At 55.1% G+C, this 20,402-nt stretch overlaps 6 protein-coding genes across 8 annotated transcripts; 3 read left to right on the plus strand and 3 right to left on the minus strand.

The window, feature by feature from the left end:
- Positions 1-6,046: 6,046 nt before the first annotated feature.
- On the minus strand, positions 6,047-6,583 carry IUM83_02414 (Carbohydrate-binding protein; the record flags this gene model as incomplete). Its single annotated transcript, XM_067926328.1, has 1 exon — positions 6,047-6,583. The coding sequence occupies one exon, from the start codon at positions 6,581-6,583 to the stop codon at positions 6,047-6,049; it is 537 nt and encodes a 178-aa protein (XP_067796620.1).
- Positions 6,584-7,538: 955 nt separating this feature from the next.
- IUM83_02415 (Carbohydrate-binding protein) lies at positions 7,539-8,057 on the plus strand (the record flags this gene model as incomplete). Its single annotated transcript, XM_067926329.1, has 1 exon — positions 7,539-8,057. One exon carries the CDS (start codon positions 7,539-7,541, stop codon positions 8,055-8,057), a length of 519 nt encoding a protein of 172 aa, XP_067796784.1.
- A 441-nt stretch (positions 8,058-8,498) lies between these two features.
- Positions 8,499-10,669, minus strand: IUM83_02416 (Ubiquitin-specific protease; the record flags this gene model as incomplete). Of its 2 annotated transcripts, none has more annotated exons than XM_067926330.1 (3): positions 8,499-8,880; positions 8,966-10,302; positions 10,439-10,669. In XM_067926330.1, the coding sequence occupies 3 exons, from the start codon at positions 10,667-10,669 to the stop codon at positions 8,499-8,501; spliced, it is 1,950 nt and encodes a 649-aa protein (XP_067796618.1). The 2 variants fall into 2 exon arrangements, with proteins under 2 accessions (XP_067796618.1, XP_067796619.1); XM_067926331.1 differs by having other exon boundaries at positions 8,839-8,880; positions 8,971-10,302.
- A 567-nt stretch (positions 10,670-11,236) lies between these two features.
- On the plus strand, positions 11,237-12,190 carry IUM83_02417 (Glutathione S-transferase A; the record flags this gene model as incomplete). The annotated part of the gene is made up of 3 exons (XM_067926332.1): positions 11,237-11,351; positions 11,416-11,998; positions 12,172-12,190. 3 exons carry the CDS (start codon positions 11,237-11,239, stop codon positions 12,188-12,190), a joined length of 717 nt encoding a protein of 238 aa, XP_067796617.1.
- A 316-nt stretch (positions 12,191-12,506) lies between these two features.
- Positions 12,507-14,288, minus strand: IUM83_02418 (aminoglycoside phosphotransferase; the record flags this gene model as incomplete). 2 transcript variants are annotated; one of them, XM_067926334.1, is made up of 1 exon in its annotated part: positions 12,507-14,288. In XM_067926334.1, one exon carries the CDS (start codon positions 14,286-14,288, stop codon positions 12,507-12,509), a length of 1,782 nt encoding a protein of 593 aa, XP_067796765.1. The 2 variants fall into 2 exon arrangements, with proteins under 2 accessions (XP_067796765.1, XP_067796764.1); XM_067926333.1 differs by having other exon boundaries at positions 12,507-13,940.
- Positions 14,289-14,486: 198 nt separating this feature from the next.
- Positions 14,487-16,450, plus strand: IUM83_02419 (WASH complex subunit FAM21; the record flags this gene model as incomplete). Its single annotated transcript, XM_067926335.1, has 2 exons — positions 14,487-16,341; positions 16,434-16,450. 2 exons carry the CDS (start codon positions 14,487-14,489, stop codon positions 16,448-16,450), a joined length of 1,872 nt encoding a protein of 623 aa, XP_067796616.1.
- Between the last annotated feature and the right edge of the window lie 3,952 nt (positions 16,451-20,402).

Here is a 20,402-nt window from a genome sequence, read left to right on the forward strand (position 1 = left end):
CCATTACGATGAGCCTCAACGATCTGAAGCCCGCCAACACCAAGCGCGCGCGCTCGACCGCTCTAAAAGCGTTCGAGCGCTTCCTCTCGAGCGAAGGGACCAGCCTCGAGCACGTTGGCGCCATGATCTTTGCCGAACCGAGCCGCGCAAGCGCCATCATCCTGACGATAATGGACAAGTTTGGCGTTTATCTTGCTTTCCACGCTGGCTCGAAGGGGCAGTATCTGTCACGGCACTCCGTGGCACAGTACTACCGACAGGTGAAGTGCTGGCTGCTCGATGAATATCCCGTCCCAGGTGGTGCTGTTGCAAGGCAGCTGCTAAGTATGGGTCGCACTCTGGAGCAGCACTATATTAAGCGCGAAAGCGGTGGTTTCGTGAAGAAGGCGGTGGCATGCACCAAGACCCACTTGCAAAAGATGGTGGGATACCTGTATTCAACAGGAAGCTGCACAGAGGACTACCAAGATGCTGCATTGCTATGCTTGCTCTGGTACCTGTTTGGCCGCGCTTCGGACTTGACCTTCGTCAGCAAACAGCAGCTCTCCATCGGTGCTGGAGGGGTTTTCTTCATTCGCTTCATTCGGATGAAGACGTCTGATGAGCAAGCGCTGTCGCTTTTCCCCGACGCTGACTTCCGGTCGTGTCCGTTGCTGGCTCTTGCGCTTGCGCTGGCATCTCAGGAAGCTCCATCGACTGCGCTGTTGAGCCATCTTCCAGCGCTAACGGCCCACGTGCCAGTTGAGCTGACTGCCTCTGTCCCCCTCCTGGGAATGCTCGAGGGCTGCGACGACCAAACTCCTTCAAGTGCACCAGCTCAGTCGAATTCATCCAGGGCACCATCACCTCTTGGGATCCACGCTCAAGTTAATCGTCTCCTCGATCGAGTTGCGGGTCCAGCTGGAGTGGAAGAACCGCTGAGCTCGCACTCCTTTCGCCGAGGAGGTGCTCAGCATGCAAAAGCTTGCTCGGACTTGACAGCGCAGTGGATCTTCGACCGCGGAGCCTGGAACATGACTACGACAAACAAGGCATTTGCATACGTCTTCAATACACCGAAGGAGGACCACCAAGTTGCGAAGGTGCTCAGTGGTATGGCACCAAAGCAAACCTCTGTGGTGCCGTCACTGGAAGCCTTCGACTCGACTACGCAAGATCAGATCCATGAAGTCAGCCATAAACTATTCAGTGCAAGCCACTCACTGGGAAATCCGGCTTCAACATCAGCGCTGCTGTGCGAGAAGTGCTGACTGCGACGCTGATCCTTCACTATCCGTCGCTGTTGAAGATTAACCCACGCGGTAAAGTAGTCGCGAAGATTGAGCACTGCGCCGAGGAATCCGGAGTGACGACGACCAACCTGCTCACTTGGTCACAGCAGCTCGCAAGATCATCAAACCAAGCAAACGGAGTCACTGAAGACATGACCGAAGGAAGTAAAGGAGCGAAAGCTGCATTCGATCATCAAACGGCCTTGATTGAACGATTAATCTGTGGCGATGCGGGCTCCAAAATCAGGGAATAGCCTCGCGGCTAGACCTCGATCTCAGACCACTCAACTCAGAATCTGAGATTAGATCTCAGATCCCAAGCTGGGTGAGGCGTGTGTTCCTCATTCTTGCAATCCCTTGACTTGGTTCTTCCTAAGGCTACGCTGTGGGCCCAGACTTGCGTCGGCCACACCAGCTGCCTCCGAACTCGACAGTTACCAGATGCCCCCAAACGAAGCTTGCTCCTTGCTTGGAAGGCCCTTGTACGCACGTGCTGAGTCCGCTGTGCCCCGTTTTCTTGAATATAAACACGTTCACTCCACACACACTTAGTCCACTTCTCTTCTCAGGCCCTTGGACTCTGGGCCTTAACAGCCTCCTCCTTGCTCAGCGACTCCGGCTTCGAGTCGCTTCCAGTCACGACACTTCCTCCGGCGGCTCAGACTGAGAGCCGCACAACGGTCTTCACTCGCCCCTCAGACCAGAGTGGCCCCGAGAGTTGGCTCGGTCTGAGCCTGCCTTGATCCAGGGTTCTCGCTCTGCACCCTGGGACTTCCGCGCACCACGCCTTGATGTAGGCGACACAGCGAAGCTGGGAACCACTATCCCAGACTATTCGCGCCACACGGATACCACCAGCAACCCCAGAAACCACTATCCCAGGTGTTGCTCTGCCGAAACCTCAGAGCGGAGCACCTTCCGCCCGAAAATATGAAGCACCGCCAGGAAACCAGCCAACCAGCACGAAAACCCAGCAAAACCAATGTCCCGCGTGTGGAAATACAACAACGAAGGCAAACCGGGCCGAAACACGAAAAGGCTTGGTTGTTGAACTTGAATTTATTTGGAGTTAGCTGAGCTTGACCGTAGAACACTCGTAGCGACTCCACTTGACCTTGCGCGCGCCGCCGGGGGCAGGGACTTGGTCCCTGTGAAGCAACACGCCCGTCGGCGCAAGACGAACTCCGCAGCTTGCGGTCTTCGGGGCAAAACAAACTCTGATTATTATCATGCACATGCACATACAAAGGGCCTATCAAGTAAGGGTGCAAACATCTCCTGGGTACACCTTGAACAAGGGTGAAACACCCACTAAACTACTGGCTTGGCGGCGCCCGTGAATGCGTGTCGCTGCCTTGGCGTCCTTCCGCTGGCCTGTCTGGGTCAGTCATCACTTGATTACACTGATTACACCTGGGTGCAAATCAGTGATATCCTGATTACGCCAGGATCTTGTGGCCGGGATTGGGCGGACTTGGTCTGTCATCACCTGATTACACTGATTACTGTGGGTGCAAATCAGTGTGTAATCAGGATGACGCCAAGATTCTGCGGCTCCCGTTGGCCCAAATCCATAGGCGACTGGTCAGGCCGAATCTTGTGTGCCCGACACCAGGGGCCGAAAAGCCACAACGGGGCGACCCTTCAGAGCGACCTTCCAAGCGGCAACCGCCAACTCCAAAGAGCAACTACCGCAGCTCCCAGACCGGCAATGTAGCCATCGCTTGTGTACCCACTTCATATGCGAGGCCACGAAATCATACTTCGGGCTCTGCAGGCACGCCGTAGGCTTTTAGTCACATCCTAGGCTTGGAGCGTCAGCTGTCTTTCACCAGTTGCCACTTATCCTCACGAACATCGTGCATCCAGACACCAACTTGCGCCCACAATCACCGTGTCTCAGTTTTGGCACAAGTTGAGGAACTGCCGAGCTGAAAACCTGAGCTGGGGGCAAAATTACGATGTTGATTCCATATCCCGGCTGTCCAACCAATTTGACGAGTCTCAGTTTTGGTTCAACTTCTGGGACTCTGAGTCTGGGAATCTGAGCTGGGGGCAAAATTACGATGTTGACTCCATATCTCAGTTGTGGCACCCCAAAGCCGAGATGAAATCAGACGCCGCACGCCACGCCCTCTTCCCAGACCCCAAACTGCACATCTCAGGGTCTGGTCCACAGGCAAACCTCAGACCGAACTCCAAATCACCAAGTCTCAGACTTTTGCCATCATTCTCAGGTCTCAGAACTCCGGGCATTCCAAACTGTGAGGCCACCAATCTGAGACCTGGGGTCTGAGACTTAAGCAACCATGGGACTTCAAATCACAAACCCAGAAGGCCAGGGCTCAGCTCTTCGCCCAGAGTCCGATTCAAGGCCTGGAACCTCAGATCTGTGGCCTCTAGAGCGATTCTCAGACCTCAGACTCCAGACCGAATTCAAATCTCAGACCTGGGGATCTGGGGTCGCCGCAACTCGACGTTCGCAGAGCTCAGTTTCCAGATGTAGCCAGCACAACTTGAAGTATGTACAAAAACCAGACTTGGGTCAAGAAATATCCACATTTCAAGTGACATGTGGCCGGTACGTGGTAGGGTTTGGGCCTCTGACTGATGGGTCCTGGCCAAGAATTGGCTCGGACCTCGTCACAAATCGAGCTGAATCGACAACTGGAAGCACGCGTAAACCCGTTAGAATCTGCAAACGACAGTAAAAAAGACGATATAATCGCACGACGAGGTGAGCAAGGATCGAAGCGACTGAGAGAAGAAGAATCAAACGTACCCCAGAAGCGCAGACGCCGTTCGAAGCTGCAACCGCTAACCGACACCTGGTTTGCGTGGTATGCAGGAGATCCGCGCGGCTGGAGATGCAACGACAAGCACAAAAAATCAGACGCCAAGCAGCTTGTGGCCTTCTTGAAGTTCTTTATCGAAGATGGATACGCGCTCAACGAATCGTCACCCAGCTACAAGGACGATGTTCGTCAGCTTGGGGAGTTAGCATCAGGCAAGGTCATGGCGTTCTTGCGGTTGCGAAACGTACCCTCATCAGGATCCTGCGCTGTGTTGAAAGCGCTTCGGCAGCTGCATCGCGAAGGAAGCCTGAACGTTCTCATCGGAGACTATCGGAAGCGCCTTGCCATCGGAAGAGTTGTAGATCCTGCACCAGTACACCATCAAAACACACTCAAACAAGGCCCATAGTCCAACACAATAGCACAGTCATTGTTCCTCGTGTTTGTTGTTGTTGCTTCCGTTGATGCCGCTTGCGTGGAGGTCTGCATCGTTCATTCAATCATAGAAATTTTACCGATGGGTGGAATCGAACCACCTTCATCCCTTTCGGGGGCTCTTCCATTGAGCTACATCGGTGGGGGTTAGACAACAACATCGCAGGATACTTTACACTGGAGTGCTCGACGGGGAATTAACGACCACAGTTCTTCGTGGAAGCGACAACCCTCTTAGGTGCACCGATGCGCGGCACAACCCCCTCAATTCACCCTCCCGGGTGGTCAATCGAGCACTGAGTGCGCAGGGCAAACGGCGCAGTCAAACTTACGCGTGCACCACTCATTTGTTAGGTTAATTACGCGCATAATTACCTGCTGTCATCCTATTTACGAAAACCTTCCCAAATTAGTTCGATATAAAGTTCTGTGATATGGTCGGATTCTGGTCGGAGTTGCATTCACGGTCGGAGACGTGATGATATGGTGCTGTGGTGCTGAATACGTTGGAAATGATTGACAACAACGTGAAGTAAACAATAACAAAGACGTGTGAAATCTCGACACAAGTTTCGTTTGTAGATGTTTTTGCAGCCAAACGCTTCATAGCCTAGAAACTGCGGCCTCCCCCTAATATAACCGTGGTTTGGTCGTCGGACAAATAATTCTGAATTGGATGAATCAAGCTCAAGCCGGAGAACAATCTCGAGCATATTACCGTGGCTGGACGTCCAAATGGGACAAGTGGATTGAATGCACTTCAACTCGGGTCATACCATTGCATACGAAGTGCGGAGCTGGCGAGATTTCAAGGTCGGCAATGCCTTGGTGGTGGATCAGCAAGTCGCCACGAAGACGTATCCGGAGTGGCGCAATGCCGTAGTCACCGCTTGTGAGGCGTGCGAGGTGGACGGCCGACTACGAATTGGGGTGGACATTGACGGAAGCAAAAGTGTAGGGATGCGCAAGGTGAGATGTTGTGTCCTCCGGGACTTAGGCGTGCCGCACTTACTTAGGGCGCACCAGCCGCCCGTACTATGAGTTCCTTGAGATGCGAATAATCCATCATTAGGTAAACAAACTAGTTAAGAGGATTCATGGCAATGACGCACGACCACCAACTCTGCTACATTTGCGCTGCCTGATATTGGCCTTCCGAGCGTACACACTGTTTCGGCTCAAAGCCAAGCGAGAACTCTTCGATTGAAAGTGGATGCGACTAGTGCCGACCAGACACTTCAACACATCACCTATTTCGTATACTTTATTGCTATTTCGGTATTTGACAGATACTTCCACGGGTATGTGTGCGAGGCAACAAATCAATCCTACAGCACCGCCCCGCCAGAATTTCCAGTAAATACAGATAACAGAGAATGCGCCCAAACAGATATAAAGGCGAAACATCAGGGCTGTATTACTCAGAACTCCAGCACGAACACTACAACTCACTAACGACTATCAACTGCGACACGACTCGATACTTCTCCCTCAGCATATATTCCGACGGGTGTACGCGCGCGAGTACACTTACACATGGCCCATTTACTCCGCCGAGCGGAGCTTGCGGTAGCCACTGTTGGCGTTCGCATTAGCGCTGGCGCTCGCGTGCGCACTGGCACGTGCGTTCGCGTTGCCGTTGGCGTTCGCGGTGGCACCAGTCGACGCACCGCCGTTACGTGGAGCGGGGGCGGCAACGTTGCTGTTCGACACTGTGGTCGAGTAACCCGGACCGCCATCGTGCACGACGGTGGTCGGCGCGCCGACGTTGTAGCCATTGTAGCCATTGTAGCCATTGTAGCCATTGTAGCCGTTGTAGCCGTTGTAGCCGACGACGCCCGGGAGACCGACGCCGACGCTGGCCACGCCCGGCAAACCGACGCTGACGCCGGGGCCGTACACACCGGGGCCGTACACACCTGGGGCACCCACTCCGACGCTGGCGACGCCAGGCACGCCGACACCAACGCCCGGGACGCCGAACAGGCCGAGCGTCTGGGCGGCCTCTTGTTCGGCGTGCACGCCGCTTGAGAGGGCGATGGCGGCGATGGCAGCGACGAAGATTTTGCTGCTGCTGAACATGGTTGTGGCGATACTTCTTGGTGGAGGTGAGAGGTTTTGTTGGAGCTTGAGATAGCTAATTGGAGAATGAACCGTGCAATGGATGTTGGTCGACGAAGTTTGTGTGTAGGATCGCTTCGGGTCGGATCGGGTGCTGTGTACACGATTCGGAGTCCATGCGATGCTCGTTGAGTGGCGGTAGCGTGCTCGACGAGTCAGGTGGCTAATGCTTTTGCGGACACTTGTGGCGTTTGTCCACCTACGCACACACAGTTGTCAGTTATATTCTACATCTCCTTATCCGGAAACCTGAAGTTCTGTGTGTGACTTTGATGACAACTGCTGTCTAAATGCTGACGGGCATCGAAAACATACGTACTCTGCAAGCTGCTTGATCTCCTCGCCAGATCGATAAAGAGCAGCGAAAGGGTCGACGCTTCAGCATCAAACATTAGTCCTAGCGCCTTGCTTAGCTGCTTGCAGCACGGTCGTCTGTTGAGTCTCGTGTTTGAAGCCGCACGAAGGTCTGGGCATTGAAGTGAGGTGCCGAGCCTGAAGTACACAATTTGAAATTTGAACGATGTTATTATACTGCAATTTGTATGCACCAAGTTGAAGTTCTACACTCTAACTTGCGTCTGTTTGACATGCCAGCGAGATTTGAATGCCAGAGAGGGCAAAGCATCCGACTCGAAGCGAATTCGTGTCTTGTCGAAGCCCCAAATGTCGTGTTCGGGCGCCGATAGTGTCGGGTGGTCAACATAGCCATTCCACGAAGGACCACTTTGGGCAGGGGAATTCAATTCACTGACTGGTTTGTCTGGATGAGCGAACAAACTTCTTCATTTCGCCAAGACATTTGCATACGTGCTGCAACGACAGACTTCCTGTAGCTCTAGCAACTCCTCATTTTCGAATCCGCTTTCTCAAGCTCCAACAAAACCTCTCACCTTCACCGAGGAGTATCGTCACAACCATGTTCAGCAGCAGCAAAATCTTCGTCGCTGCCATCGCCGCCATCGCCCTCTCAAGCGGCGTGCACGCCGAACAAGAGGCCGCCCAGACACTCGGCCTGCTCGGCGTCCCGGGCGTTGGTGTCGGCGTGCCTGGCGTCGCCAGCGTCGGAGTGGGTGCCCCAGGTGTGTACGGCCCCGGTGTGTACGGCCCCGGCGTCAGCGTCGGTGTGCCGGGCGTGGCCAGCGTCGGCGTCGGTCTCCCGGGCGTCGTCGGCTACAACGGCTACAACGGCTACAATGGCTACAATGGCTACAACGTCGGCGCGCCGACCACCGTCGTGCACGATGGCGGTCCGGGTTACTCGACCACAGTGTCGAACAGCAACGTTGCCGCCCCCGCTCCACGTAACGGCGGTGCGTCGACTGGTGCCACCGCGAACGCCAACGGCAACGCGAACGCACGTGCCAGTGCGCACGCGAGCGCCAGCGCTAATGCGAACGCCAACAGTGGCTACCGCAAGCTCCGCTCGGCGGAGTAAATGGGCCATGCGTAAGTGTACTCGCGCGCGTACACCCGTCGGAATATGTGCTGAGGGGGAAGTGTCGAGTCGTGTTGCAGTTGATAGTCGTTAGTGAGTTGTAGTGTTCGTGCTGAGGTTCTGAGTAATACAGCCCTGATGTTTCGCCTTTATATCTGTTTGGGCGCATTCTCTGTTATCTTTTTGATATGATGGATACTACAAACTCCGGCTAAATTTTCAGAATTTGGGCGGTGCTGACGTGAAAAGACTTCGGGAAGTGCGCAAGTTTCGCTTTGAGGTGTTCATACAATCCAACCCTTCATACCCTACAGACTGCGCACCCCTAATATAACCGTGATTTGATCGTCGGACAAATAATTCTGAATGAGAACGATCTCGAGCCGAATCTACTGCATGCATTACTCTTCACTACGTAGTTGACCCCCTCTCCTTCCTCGCCTAAAAAAGCGGCGCCATGTGCTTCAGCAACGACGAATTGACAGCTTTGTGGGTTCCCGGAGGACACAACATCTCATCTTGCGCATCCATCCACTTTTTGCTTCCGTCAATGTCCACCTCAATTCGTAGTCGGCCGTCCACCTCGCACGCCTCACAAGCGGTGACTACGGCATTGCGCCACTCCGGATACTTCTTGGTGGCGACTTGCCGACCCACCATCATGGCGTCCCCGACCTTGAAATCTCGCCAGTTCCGCACTTTCGTATGCAATGGTGCGATCCGAGTTGAAGTGCGTTCAATCCATTCGTCCCATTTGGATGTCCAGCCACGATAATGGAGCTTAATCAGCGTTGAACTCAAGCCCACAACGCGTGATTCGTACCTGATCAATCCGAACATTGCAAAATAGAAGGAAGAACACACATGTTAGGACGCATCCATAGAAACTCCGGTGAAAGCAAAAGTACCAAACGTTGTCAGTGTCGCGAGCGTCAATAAGCTGGTCGATTTGAAGTTGATAGCGCCAAGTATCCTCTTCGCCGACGGTTGCTTCAATTGGACCATGCAACACTTCTGTCGTCGTTGCAAACATTTGATCTAGAGTAGAAAATGCGGCGTTTGTCGTTGGTGGTGCACTGTTACTAGTCGCAGGATCAACACCACAGGAAGCGCTTCCTTCGGAAATAGTAGTGTCGTCTTCGTCAACTATCCCTTCTGTTTGATTGTTGTCTGTGTTTGTTTCTGCGTCAGCACTATCCTCGTCGCGGTCATCATCAACCACACACCACTCATCACCGTCTCCATCACTGTCGGCTAAGTGCATGGCGTGCGTAGCTTGGCGAATCGACTCTAGTTCCAGCCCCTCAGACTGGTCATTACGGGGAACCGAAGACGCAGACTCTCCTGGCCGCTCGAAGTAGTTAAAGAGCAAGGAAGGTGGCGCAGCCAGAACAGCCGACACCACTCTTGCGTCAGCGTTGACTGCCTTGTGGGTTCCCGTAGGGCAAAGGAGCTCGTCCTGTGAATCCATCCACTTCTTCTTTCCATCAACATCCACTTCGATCTGAAGCAAGTCACCTTCGCTATCACACGCTGTCACCTGTGCGTTCCGCCACTCCGGGTATCTTTTCCCAATCTCCGTTCCTACCATGACCCTGTCGCCAACCTGGAAAGCTCGCCAATTCGGCACTTTGGTATGCAACGGCGCTAGTCGCGCTGACGTCCGGCGCAGCCACTCGTCCCACTTAGACGTCCAGCCACGATAGTGCACTTTAACGTAGACCGCGTCCATATCCACGATGCGAGACTCGTACCAACGCTTGTCCGTGTCCAGAGCGTCGACCAACTGGTCGAGGTACAGCTCGAAACGCCACGCATTTGCCTGAATGTAGCTGAAAAACCTCCCGTGGCGCCACGCCGTCAGCTCGTCGCTGCAGGTGGCTGCCTCGAACTTGCACTCCACCAGCAACTGGCGCCACATCATCTGTGCAGACAAGTCAATCTGCGACGTCAGCTGCAGCTTGGCCCCACAAGAGTCCTCCCTCTCAGCATCTGCAAGAATTGCCAGCGGCACCCACGCCTCGCTCTCATCCGAGCGTTGACACACTTGGATCATGTCAGCGACATTGCTTCTCTCCACCTGGGGGAACGCAGCACGAAGCTGTGGGTGCACGAGCACCAGCTCCTGCAGCATCCTCTGCAGATCGGCCGTCGAGCTGCTGGCGCTGGCAGCCACCACCAGCGGCTTCTGATTCTCGCCCGGGAGCTCCACGGGTACTTCGAGTCCGTTGTGCCACACCAGGAGCTTCGATCATTTGGAGGGTGAAGGTAGACGAATGGGTAGATGGATACATGTATAGTGAATGGATAGAAGATACACATATATAGTCAACCAACCACCATTCGAGACAAAAAGTATCCTTTCCAACAACATCTGATACCTGGAAGAGGCTCCGGTCCTGGTGCTGTTCCTTCTGATTCGAGTCTGATTCCAGGGGAGCTTGCTGGGGTTCAATCTGATTCGGCGGCTGTGACGCTTCAAGACCAGCATGGGCCTCGCTGCTGTCCTTGGAGCGCGGGCTGCCGCCTGCTGCCGGCCCGCGGCTACCGTCGTCGCTACCCACCACGAGCCAGTCGTCCCCTTCGCAGCAGTGCGGCGCGTCCTTGGTCATCGCTGGAGGTGATGGGATCCGTCCGAGTGGAGGGCGCTTCGCGAATGGCCGACGTTGAACTTGACGAGCGGTGTGCGGCACGCGAAGTTGGTGTGCCGCACACGAAGGCAACTTCAACACATTGACAATCTGTGGCAACATGAAGGGTGGCCACGCAGATCAAGCGTAAAGTATGCAGCAACGGCTTTTAGTCCTTCCTTTTAGTCTCGACAGCAGTGCTACGATTGCAAGCCTCGTGGGCCAAAGCCGATCGGAGTATTTTCCACTCTTCGTGCTGCGATGTATACTAGGTATGGTCATCGGGCTGCGGACGCCCGGGTGCGAGAGTCATCTCGTCCATACGGGTGGATTTCTCCGCACAAAAACTACTCCAACACAGCAAACTCAGCCTGCAGTCATTACTTCAATTGCATGCGTCCCGCATAAAAAGACCCCCACTCTTGTTCACTTGACGTGTTGGCTCGGCGCGCTCCCATTGGCGGGCGGCGAGGTTGGTGTGGCGCTACACGAATTGCGCGCGCGACGTGTTTAGCGGCCAATTGTCATTTGAGAGAACTCGAAGAGAAGATGCAGCCGCAGGACTCGGACCCGAACCGCCTGGTGGCCAGCGAGGAGGAGATGCTGCGTCTGGCGCCGCAGCCGCACGAGCGCGTCGTGTACTGGGGCTCCGGCAGCCCGCAGGGTGCGTCGCCACGCCGAAGCCGGTCCTCCTGTCCTCGCTAACCTCTGTCTGTTGTCTGCCGCAGCGTGGCGCATCCTCATCGCGCTGGAGGAGAAGAAGCTGCCGTACCGCAGCGTGTGCGTGAGCTTCTCCAGCGGCGTGCTCAAGTCGCCGTTCTTCCGCGCGCTCAACCCGCGCATGCGCATCCCCGTGCTGGTGGAGCCGGCGGAGCTGCCGCCGCCGCCGTCAAGCGACGACGACCAGGACACGCCCAAGAGCAGGGTGGCCGAGGCCGCCATGGGCATCTCCCGCCTCATGACGCAGACCACGTCGCAGTTCCGCACCATCGTCTACGAGTCCGGCGCCATCCTCGAGTACCTGGAGAAGAAGTACCCGGAGGCGCCGTGCATGCCCGCGTCGCCCGCGCTCTACGCCGTGGCGCAGTCGCGGCTGCACGAGGCCAACGAGATCCTGTCGGTCGTGGGCGACCTCGTCGTCTACCTGCGCCGCTTCCCGCAGGAGAAGCGCAACCCGGCCATTGTCAACGCCAAGTGGGCGAGCGTCGAGAGCGAGCTGAGTCTTTGGGAGTCGTACCTCGACGGCCACCAGTTCCTCGTGGACCCGGAGGTGTCGTATCTGTGCGACTTCACGCTCTTTACCAACGTCGCGTACGCCGTGCGGTGCGGCCTGCAGCTGGACGGACTGTACCCGCGGCTGGCAATGTTCTACGTGCGGTTGTGTGCGCGGACATCGATCGAGACGACGTGGCCGCCGCACTGGCGAACAACCTTTGGCTCCAAAGTGCTCACCAAGACATGTTGTTACTGCGGCGGCCGCGCAGATCAGCCCTGCGTCTGTAAACAGCGGCCGCCGGTCCCGCCGGCGCCCGCCATGGTGGCCGCGACGCCCGTGCCCACCGCCCAACAACCATCGTGATACACTACACTAGGACAAACTGCCAACGAATCCAAAGACTCTGCGTTCTGACTGACACCTACGCATCATGAAGCGGAGATACAGATGTAGTGTACGCAGGTCGGAACAAGCTGCCCTGCAAAATTACGTTAGTCGTTCGGATTTGACCAGCACTTAAACATTGCTCACTCTTTGCTCGTTTTCGTGATCAGATCACTGGGCTTTTGTGGTTTCGTGTGGTCAGCGTGCTCGCCGTCCAGCTCAAAGGAGCCCGATCTTGCGCAGGAAAACTTGTGCGCGACGCAGCGTCAACTCCTTCTCTTTCTCCGTGTTCACGACGCTGCATTCTGCCATTGTGTCGCGCTCGGGGAAGTGCCACGTCTTCTCCATGAACTCGTATACCCCCCATGTTGCATCGGAAATGTCGTTCTTCCGAGCCAGCATTCGTCCCTTGATGATCTCACGGTCGCACTCGCACATGATAATGGCGAACAGTGCGCCTTCGGTGCGAGCTGCCCCGATAAATCGTTGTCGCTGAACAGGATCTCGAAAAGTGGCGTCGATAACAACGCGCTCTCCCTTGCGCAAATGCTTCACGCATTGCTTCAAAATGTCGTCGTAGGTGCGCTGGGTCATTTCGGGCGAGTACAATCCTTCCTCAAAGCTACCCTCGCCTTTTACAGCGGAATCTCCACTATCGCCGCTTGCGTTCTCGAAAGATTGCTCTGCAAGTTCCTTACGGATTGCGTCCGAGCGCAGCCACACCAGAGTGTTGTCATCTTCAGCCAGCATTTTCGCCAGGCTGGATTTACCGCTCGCTGGTAGACCCCCGACAAGAATTAAACACGGTCGCTGCGCTGCTGGACTAAGGAACTCCAGTGCCACCAGCCAGTAGCAATGCGCACGCTGAATTTCGTCTACACGCTGCACGGCAGACAAAGTGGGATCCATCACGCGAAACCCGGACACTTTAGCTCGCACTACTGCTCGATACGCAGCATAAAACGTGAACAGATCGGCATTTTCCGGCGAGTCTTGCACTGCCTTGAGGAGATATTGTCCCTGGAGAAAGCGCGCGAGGTCGGGGCGCCCCTTTCGCCAAATGTCCATCGCCAAGAACGCCACGTCGGACAGCGGATCTCCAAAGCGGAACTGCTCATTGAACTCAATACAGTCCAAAATCACGAATCGCTCATCTTGGCCAGCCGAGCGCGGCAGTCTGTAGACATGCTCAAGCCGCAGATCCCCATGCGTGTCACAAATGTAGCCGTTCTCCACTCGTGACTCAAAAACATGCTTGAGTTTCTTGAGCCACGCGTACGATAGCTCCTTCACCCGACGATACACCGGCTCACTTACCGTCATACCCGTGTGCGAGGCTGTTTGGTGGAAGTTCTCGTCGATGTTGTGTCGAATCACGGACTCTCGGCCGAAATGATCTATCTTCGATCCTCGGCGAGCGTCTGCATGGAAGTTCACGAGTCTCTCGGCCACTTGCTCCAGCATCCTCTCCGTCAGCTCGCCGTGGTCCATGCGGTGCAGAAGCGTGCAGTCATCCGGCAGCCGCACCATGTGCACGGCCCACTCGACGATCTCGCCGAACTGGTCGTTGAGCCACCAGTCCAGATTGGCGCTCTTCTCGGGCGTCCAGAAGTCATCGCAGCGCACGCAGATCTCCCTCGTCGCCCTCTTCATGGACACTGGGACCACGCCCATGTACACGTCGGGCGCGAGCCGTTGGTTGAGCTGCACCTCGGCGAAGCAGGCCTGGAAGCGCTTGAACAGCGTCGAGAAGTCCGCGAAGCCGAAGTCCACCTGCTTCTTCACCTTGTACACCCGCTCGGGCAGCACAAGAACCATGGACATGTGCGTGTGCACGACTCGCAGCTGGTCCACGTCCGCCCGCCCGTTGCGGAAGGCCGCGCGCTCGGCATCCGCGCCCGGGAACACATACGTCCTCGAGTCCCTCAGCGCTCGCTCGAGCTCGTCCTGCGAGACCTCGAGTGGCGGCGCCTGCTTGTGCTTGGGGCGTCTCGGCTCCATCACGTCGGAAAAGCTCAACTGCCAACTGCCACGACCACTACAACTTCAACTTGCCTTTTTAGTGCCCTTTCCCCCTCTTTACTGACACTACATGGTGTGTCCCACACCACCAAACACGTCACTAAACCGGGGATAATCCGCCGTTTCCCCCTCTTCAATCTCACAACGTCGCAGCTTGGGAGTAATCAGAGCCTGGAGATGGCGGAGATGCTGGCGCTGGAGGCCGCGCCGGGCTTCGAGGACGCGCTGGCGCTGGCGCCGCCCCCTCCCCCGCCCGAAGAAGACGCCGCAGCAGAAGAGGAGGAAGAAGAGGCGCTGCCAGCTGCGCCCGCGGCCGCCAAGGAGGCGAAAACGCTGGCGGACCTGGCGCGCCAGACGTCCAGCTGGACGCTGCACTCGGACCACGAGCTGCACGCGTTCCTGAAGCAGTACTCGGCCGAGCTGTTCGCGCGCACGAAGGGGCTGGAGGACAGCGTGCGCGACATCGCGGCGGACGCGGACGCGGCCCACGTGCGGCTCAAGAACACGTTCAACCAGTTCCTCATGCTCTCCAACAACCAGTTCATCGAGAACCGCGTGTACGACGAGGAGCAGGAGGACTTCTTCGGCGTGGAGACGATCGGCGTGCAGGAGAAGGACAGGGCGGAGGAGAAAGAGAAGGACAAGGACCAGGAGCAGGCGGACGCCAGTGCTGCGGCTCCTCCTGCTACTGCCGAGAGCAAGGAAGGAGGCGCCAAGGCGGCGGCCGAGTCCATCGTGAACAAGTACCGGTCGGCGCTGGACATGGGCATGGAGGCCATGAAGCTCTTCGTGATGATGGAGGACGAGGACGACGACAAGAGCGACGCGTCGTCGCAGTTCGACACGGTGCTGGACATCTACAACGAGCGCCCGCTGCCCTTCATCATCGGCACGAGGGAGTTCCTCGAGGACGAGACGCTCGGCCTGGGCGCGGCGCCCGAGGACTACTCGGACAGCGACAGCGACTCGAGCTACGGATCGTCCTACAGCAGCTCGGACTCGGAGTCGGCCTCCGACTCGGCGTCCGACGCCTCCCCGACGCCCAGGGAGAAGCGGCGCTCGTCGCGCTCGCGCTCACGCTACAGGTCGAGCTCGGACGAGTCGGACGAGTCGTCCGTGGCGGCCCCACCGCCGCGAAGACGCGCGGGCTCGGATGAGAGCGACACCAGCGGACTCTTCGGTCGCCCCCCGGCTGTTCAACCGCCGCGCCGACGCGCGGACTCGGATGAGAGCGACACAAGCGGACTGTTTGGCCGCCCGTCGGCGCCGGAACCGATCCCGCCGCTCCCTAGAGCGTCTTCGTCGCGCAGTTCCCGCCGTCGCCAGGTGTTTGACGACGACGAGGACAGCGATGACAGCGACTGGACCAGTGACAGTGACGACGGGAAGAAGACCCCCAAGCGCAAGCAAAGCTCGGCGAGCCGACGCGAGCAAGAAGCCCCGCCGCCTTTTGCCGCCCCCATGCCTCCACGAAAGAACCAGTTCTTTGACAGCTCGGACGAAGAGAGTGACGCTGGCCTCTTTGGCGCGGCCCCTGCAACTAAACCGCGCGTTTTCGCAACGGACGAGGAAGACGAACCCAAGCGGCGTCCTTCGCATGTTACTGAGCAGTCATCTACCAGTGACGATCTGTTCGGCGGTAGTACCAGCACACCAAAGCGGCGCAATAGCAGCAAGCGACTAACTCCACGGCGGTCAGACTCGTTCGGCTCCTCGTCTTCGGAAGAAGAAGGCGGGTTGTTTGGAGGTACTGCGGAAGCAAAAACGCCGAATGCTCAAGCACCGCCACAGGGCTTTCGTTTACCCCCGATGGGGGAGACGACGGCGAAAGAGTCGAATGCACTTGAGCCCAAGAAGAGCTTCCTCTCAAGTGATAGTGATGCTGAGTCTACGACCAGCGGCCTATTTGGCCGCCCATCCAGCGCACCCAAAGACACCAAAAAGTCTCCTGCCGGTGTCGCCGTGCTGCCGCCTCCGCAGCAGTCTCGACGTCTTGATTTCTCAGATGACAGCAGTGATGATGACGATGATGGTGGGCTCTTTGGCGCTGCGCCATCAAAGCCAACGACGCCTGCTACGAAGCCTGTTGTCGTACCTCCCACTGCTACCGTCCCGCCACCTCAGCGTCCAACATATTCTGACAGCAGCAGCGATGATGACGATGATGACGGTGGCTTGTTTGGAGCAAAACCGAAAGCTGCTCCTGTCGCAGCAACATCAGCTCCGGTACTAGCTCCACGTGTCCAGCCAGCCCAACGTCCCCCACAGAGCGGGCTATTCGGCGAGGGTGATAGCGATGACAGTGACGACAGCGATGGCGGTGGTCTATTTGGTGCGAGCAAGCCCGCCAACGCCGCTACTCCACCCCTAGCAGCTGCGAAGCCACCCCCAGCAGCTGCGAAGCCACCCCCAGTAGCTGCCGCTAAACCACCGCCGGTGGTTACGCGCGACGTCAGTGACAGCGACAGTGATGACGACGACGGTGGTTTATTCGGCATTTCACAACCGTCTAAACCTGTTGTTGTTGCGCCGGCTGCTGTGACGATGTCAGCCCCACCACAGACTCGACAATCACGTTTGCTCAGCGATTCGAGTGACTCGGATGATGGAGGTTTGTTTGGAGCTCCACCCGTACGATCTGCACCGGCGCCTTTGCCGGCTCCTATTCCATCACCCACTCCTGCGGTGGCTACATCAGTACCGCCGGCTCGACCTTTGATGAATAGGCAAATTTCTTCTGACGATGATAGTGATGACTGGAGCGACGATGATGGCGGCCTCTTTGGTGCTGCGACATCAAAACCTCCACTGGCAAAATCTGCGGCAGCACCAGTACCTGCTACGACGAGTGCCCCCGCTTCAGCCCCATCTCAACCTGCTGCGCAGTCAGGTTCATTGTTCGTCCCGCCAGGAGGCACGGCGGCACCCGTGGTTCATCCACCGATTCCCAGCGCGGCCGCTCGAATGCGAGCCGTCGAGTCGGACTCCGATTCGGATTCGGACTGGGATGGGGATGGCGGACTGTTTGGGCCGCCAAAGAAATGAGCCACGAGGTGGCTTCGATTTGTGGATACACAAGGAAGGAGTGACAAAAATCTCAAGGCGATGGAAGTAACAAAGATTTAACTTCGAACTCGTGGATTGTCTTCTTCCTTACATGTTTCAGCTAATACGAAGCATAGCTTCAGTGAACAAGCGAAGTCGTTTTGGTAACAACAGAGAGTCAATACAAGTACCGCAAAGTTCCCTGCGGAACCGATTGCTTTAGGCAGCAATTAAGCACCCCGTTGACGAAGGAGAACAAATCAAGCAAGAGCAAGATGTCGCGAAGTTTCAGAATGTACACGGTCTCCCAAGGGCTCAACACCAACTGTCAGGTTTCTCCATTGGTGGAGCTAACCCCTTGTCGGACATTTTCTGAAGCTCATCGAAAATGTCAGTGAGCTTGCTCTTACAGGCGCCCTGGTCTTCTTTCATATCATTGCAGAGCCACAGAATCTTGGCAAGGATATCAACAACCAATCCCGAGCCAGGAATCATTGCATCCAAGACGATCATTTTTTGAAACGGTAAAACGTGTGGTAGGCCCGTTCAGTAGTGTTCTGGTGTTTAAAGAGGTGGTTGCCAAGAACTGTTGAGGTAACTTCTTGACTTTTCGTTGCTGAAGAAAGCGTGGTTGAGTCGAAACAAGGTTAACTAGACAATGAACTGAGGTCACGCAGAGAACATTGTTTCTGATCAGGTAACCGATTGGAAACTGTACATGTACGTAGTCCTTGGGTTCGAATCATTGCACGACGGCGCGATTCGGTAACTTTGCTCGCACAAATGAACCTGAAACCTTCAAATGTTGATTCCTTGCGTTTCCACTTCGTTTCAGACAAGTCTCCGGATTTATTGTTCATGTGCCTACTTCAAAACATGAAGCGGCCAATCCTCGGCAGATTTGAGCAGGATCCGACTGCAGGGTCGGGATTAACCATTTGCCCCTGAGCTCTGATGCAGATACCAACGCTGTGTAGAGAGTTTCACGAGATATAGATTCCTTTGCCAACAGCGGTGCGATAACGTGACAGCAATGTACCTAAATGAAAAATAAGAGAATGCATGCCATGGTCCACGAGTGGATTGAACTACTGTAGACCTTGACTGCTTCTTGGTAGCACGAAACATTACAACATAGGTGACTTGAGGGCAATTTCTCAAGATTCATGGAATGCCAATATTTCTCGATCGAAATGTGCGACTTAGGTATCGAAAGTGCAACGATTTGGGTGTAGAATAAAATTATCTGCCCTATAACCTGGACAATTTTGGTTCATCGAACGGTACGCGCGAGCTAACACGTCCGTGTTATTGACATAGTTCCTTGTGCAGACCATACGCATGTCCAGTCTTATCTACTAATAGGGTATCAGTTTCCAGCAGTGCTCTCGGAGTGTGACTGGTAAAAAGAGATGGCGAATTTCCCATTTAGTATTGAAATGCAGTTCTGTTTTAGCTCCGATTACTGTACTATATCCGTTTGTGGCAGTAGCGCGGTGGAAGGGACAACTAAACTACCTATTTCAAGTTATTAAAGAAAATATGAGAGCAGTACTATACTACAGCAAGAACCTATCTATTGTTATGCTGTGCGGTCCGCAAAAGAAAATCCAGGGGCGAAGCACGGCTTTGTTAGAGTTTGCCTGTGACCGCGACTACGCCGCGTAGGCTACGAGAAATAAACAAATCGAGGCATGGCGTAGCTTTGTTGCATCTGCTTCAAATTTAGGCCACGAAATTTCAGAGCTTCTATTCGTGCGGCGCACGACTTGTTTAGCGACCACCCCTCACCCTGCATGTTGCCTGAACACGGAAAAAATCCGCGGATGTCGCTCGAGTGATCAGATAAATTACTGGTCACAGGTATTATGCTGGTATACAAGTTACTTGAAATAATATGATTTTTAACTTAATAAAAACTGGATGGGTCAACATACCAGCATAATTTGATTAGAGCACAGGTAGTTCAACATCACAGTCACTTCAAGCGCCTCTTGAACTGAATTGATTGAATCATACTCGGCAGGTATTTCGATTGGAGAATAATGACATCTGAGTGGCATCCGCCTAAGGACTCTGGATAAAATCCAGAGAATTGCCCTTCTTCAATGGTTTTATGAATATCCGACCCCAGATGAATTGGGGTGGGTGGGTGGAATAAATGGCTTATTCCTATTAAAAAAACATATCGCAGCCCTGCCGGCGGGTGTCACCTGAATTGCAGTATGATCCGCTCATGAGAGCTGTCCACGCGCGCTCTGTGGGTATTTATCGCATCGCTGCTTTATTTTCCGCGGATAATGCGGTTTGCACCCAGGGTGCACTCTAGATACCCTCCGTACCTGCAGTTACGGCCGTACTATTTTTTTTTCTATTTTTTTTAGTAGAATATGATATAGAATCTATTTACAGAGCTACACCTATAGTTTACCTGACACTCCCAGATTGAAACTCACCTTAGTTTACCTACGTTGGACATCGTTACTCCCAAGTTCACCAAATAAAACATCCACAGCCTCAATGATGAAAGTGTTGCTTCCCGTGGCCGCCAAATTTGAGCGTCGTACCACGTATTTTATATTGGAGTAATGGACCTCACAAAGATATTACGATAGAGGAGGACATATGTCGTGGGCCAAATTTCCAAGTCAGCCTAACTCGCCCTGCCATCCGAAGAGCCAAACCATGACGTCCCTGCCCTACATCGTCGTTATCCTTGCTGTCGCTGCTGCCGTGCCCAGCTCTGCCACGCGGGACCTGGTAGAACAAGCTGCTCCGCATTCCAAATTTGTGAGATGATGCGACGTGGATGCCTGTGGCCCAGCCAACTCCGACAAAACATTAAAACCAGCATGTGCGGCAACTCTCTCACCGATCATCCTCTGTACAAAACCTTTAAGCTGTGCTCACAAGGCATACACTTCGTTGAAGAAACCAATTTGAGATTCTTGCCAACACAAGCAATCCAAACCATGCTTTCCAAGGATGATACTTCGGTAGTGGTAGGGGGCAATACTGTATTGTCGCCTGTCAGCCCATTAGAAGGGC

This window comes from Phytophthora cinnamomi, assembly GCF_018691715.1.
Source record: "Phytophthora cinnamomi strain GKB4 chromosome Unknown Contig16, whole genome shotgun sequence".
NCBI lineage: Eukaryota > Oomycota > Peronosporomycetes > Peronosporales > Peronosporaceae > Phytophthora > Phytophthora cinnamomi.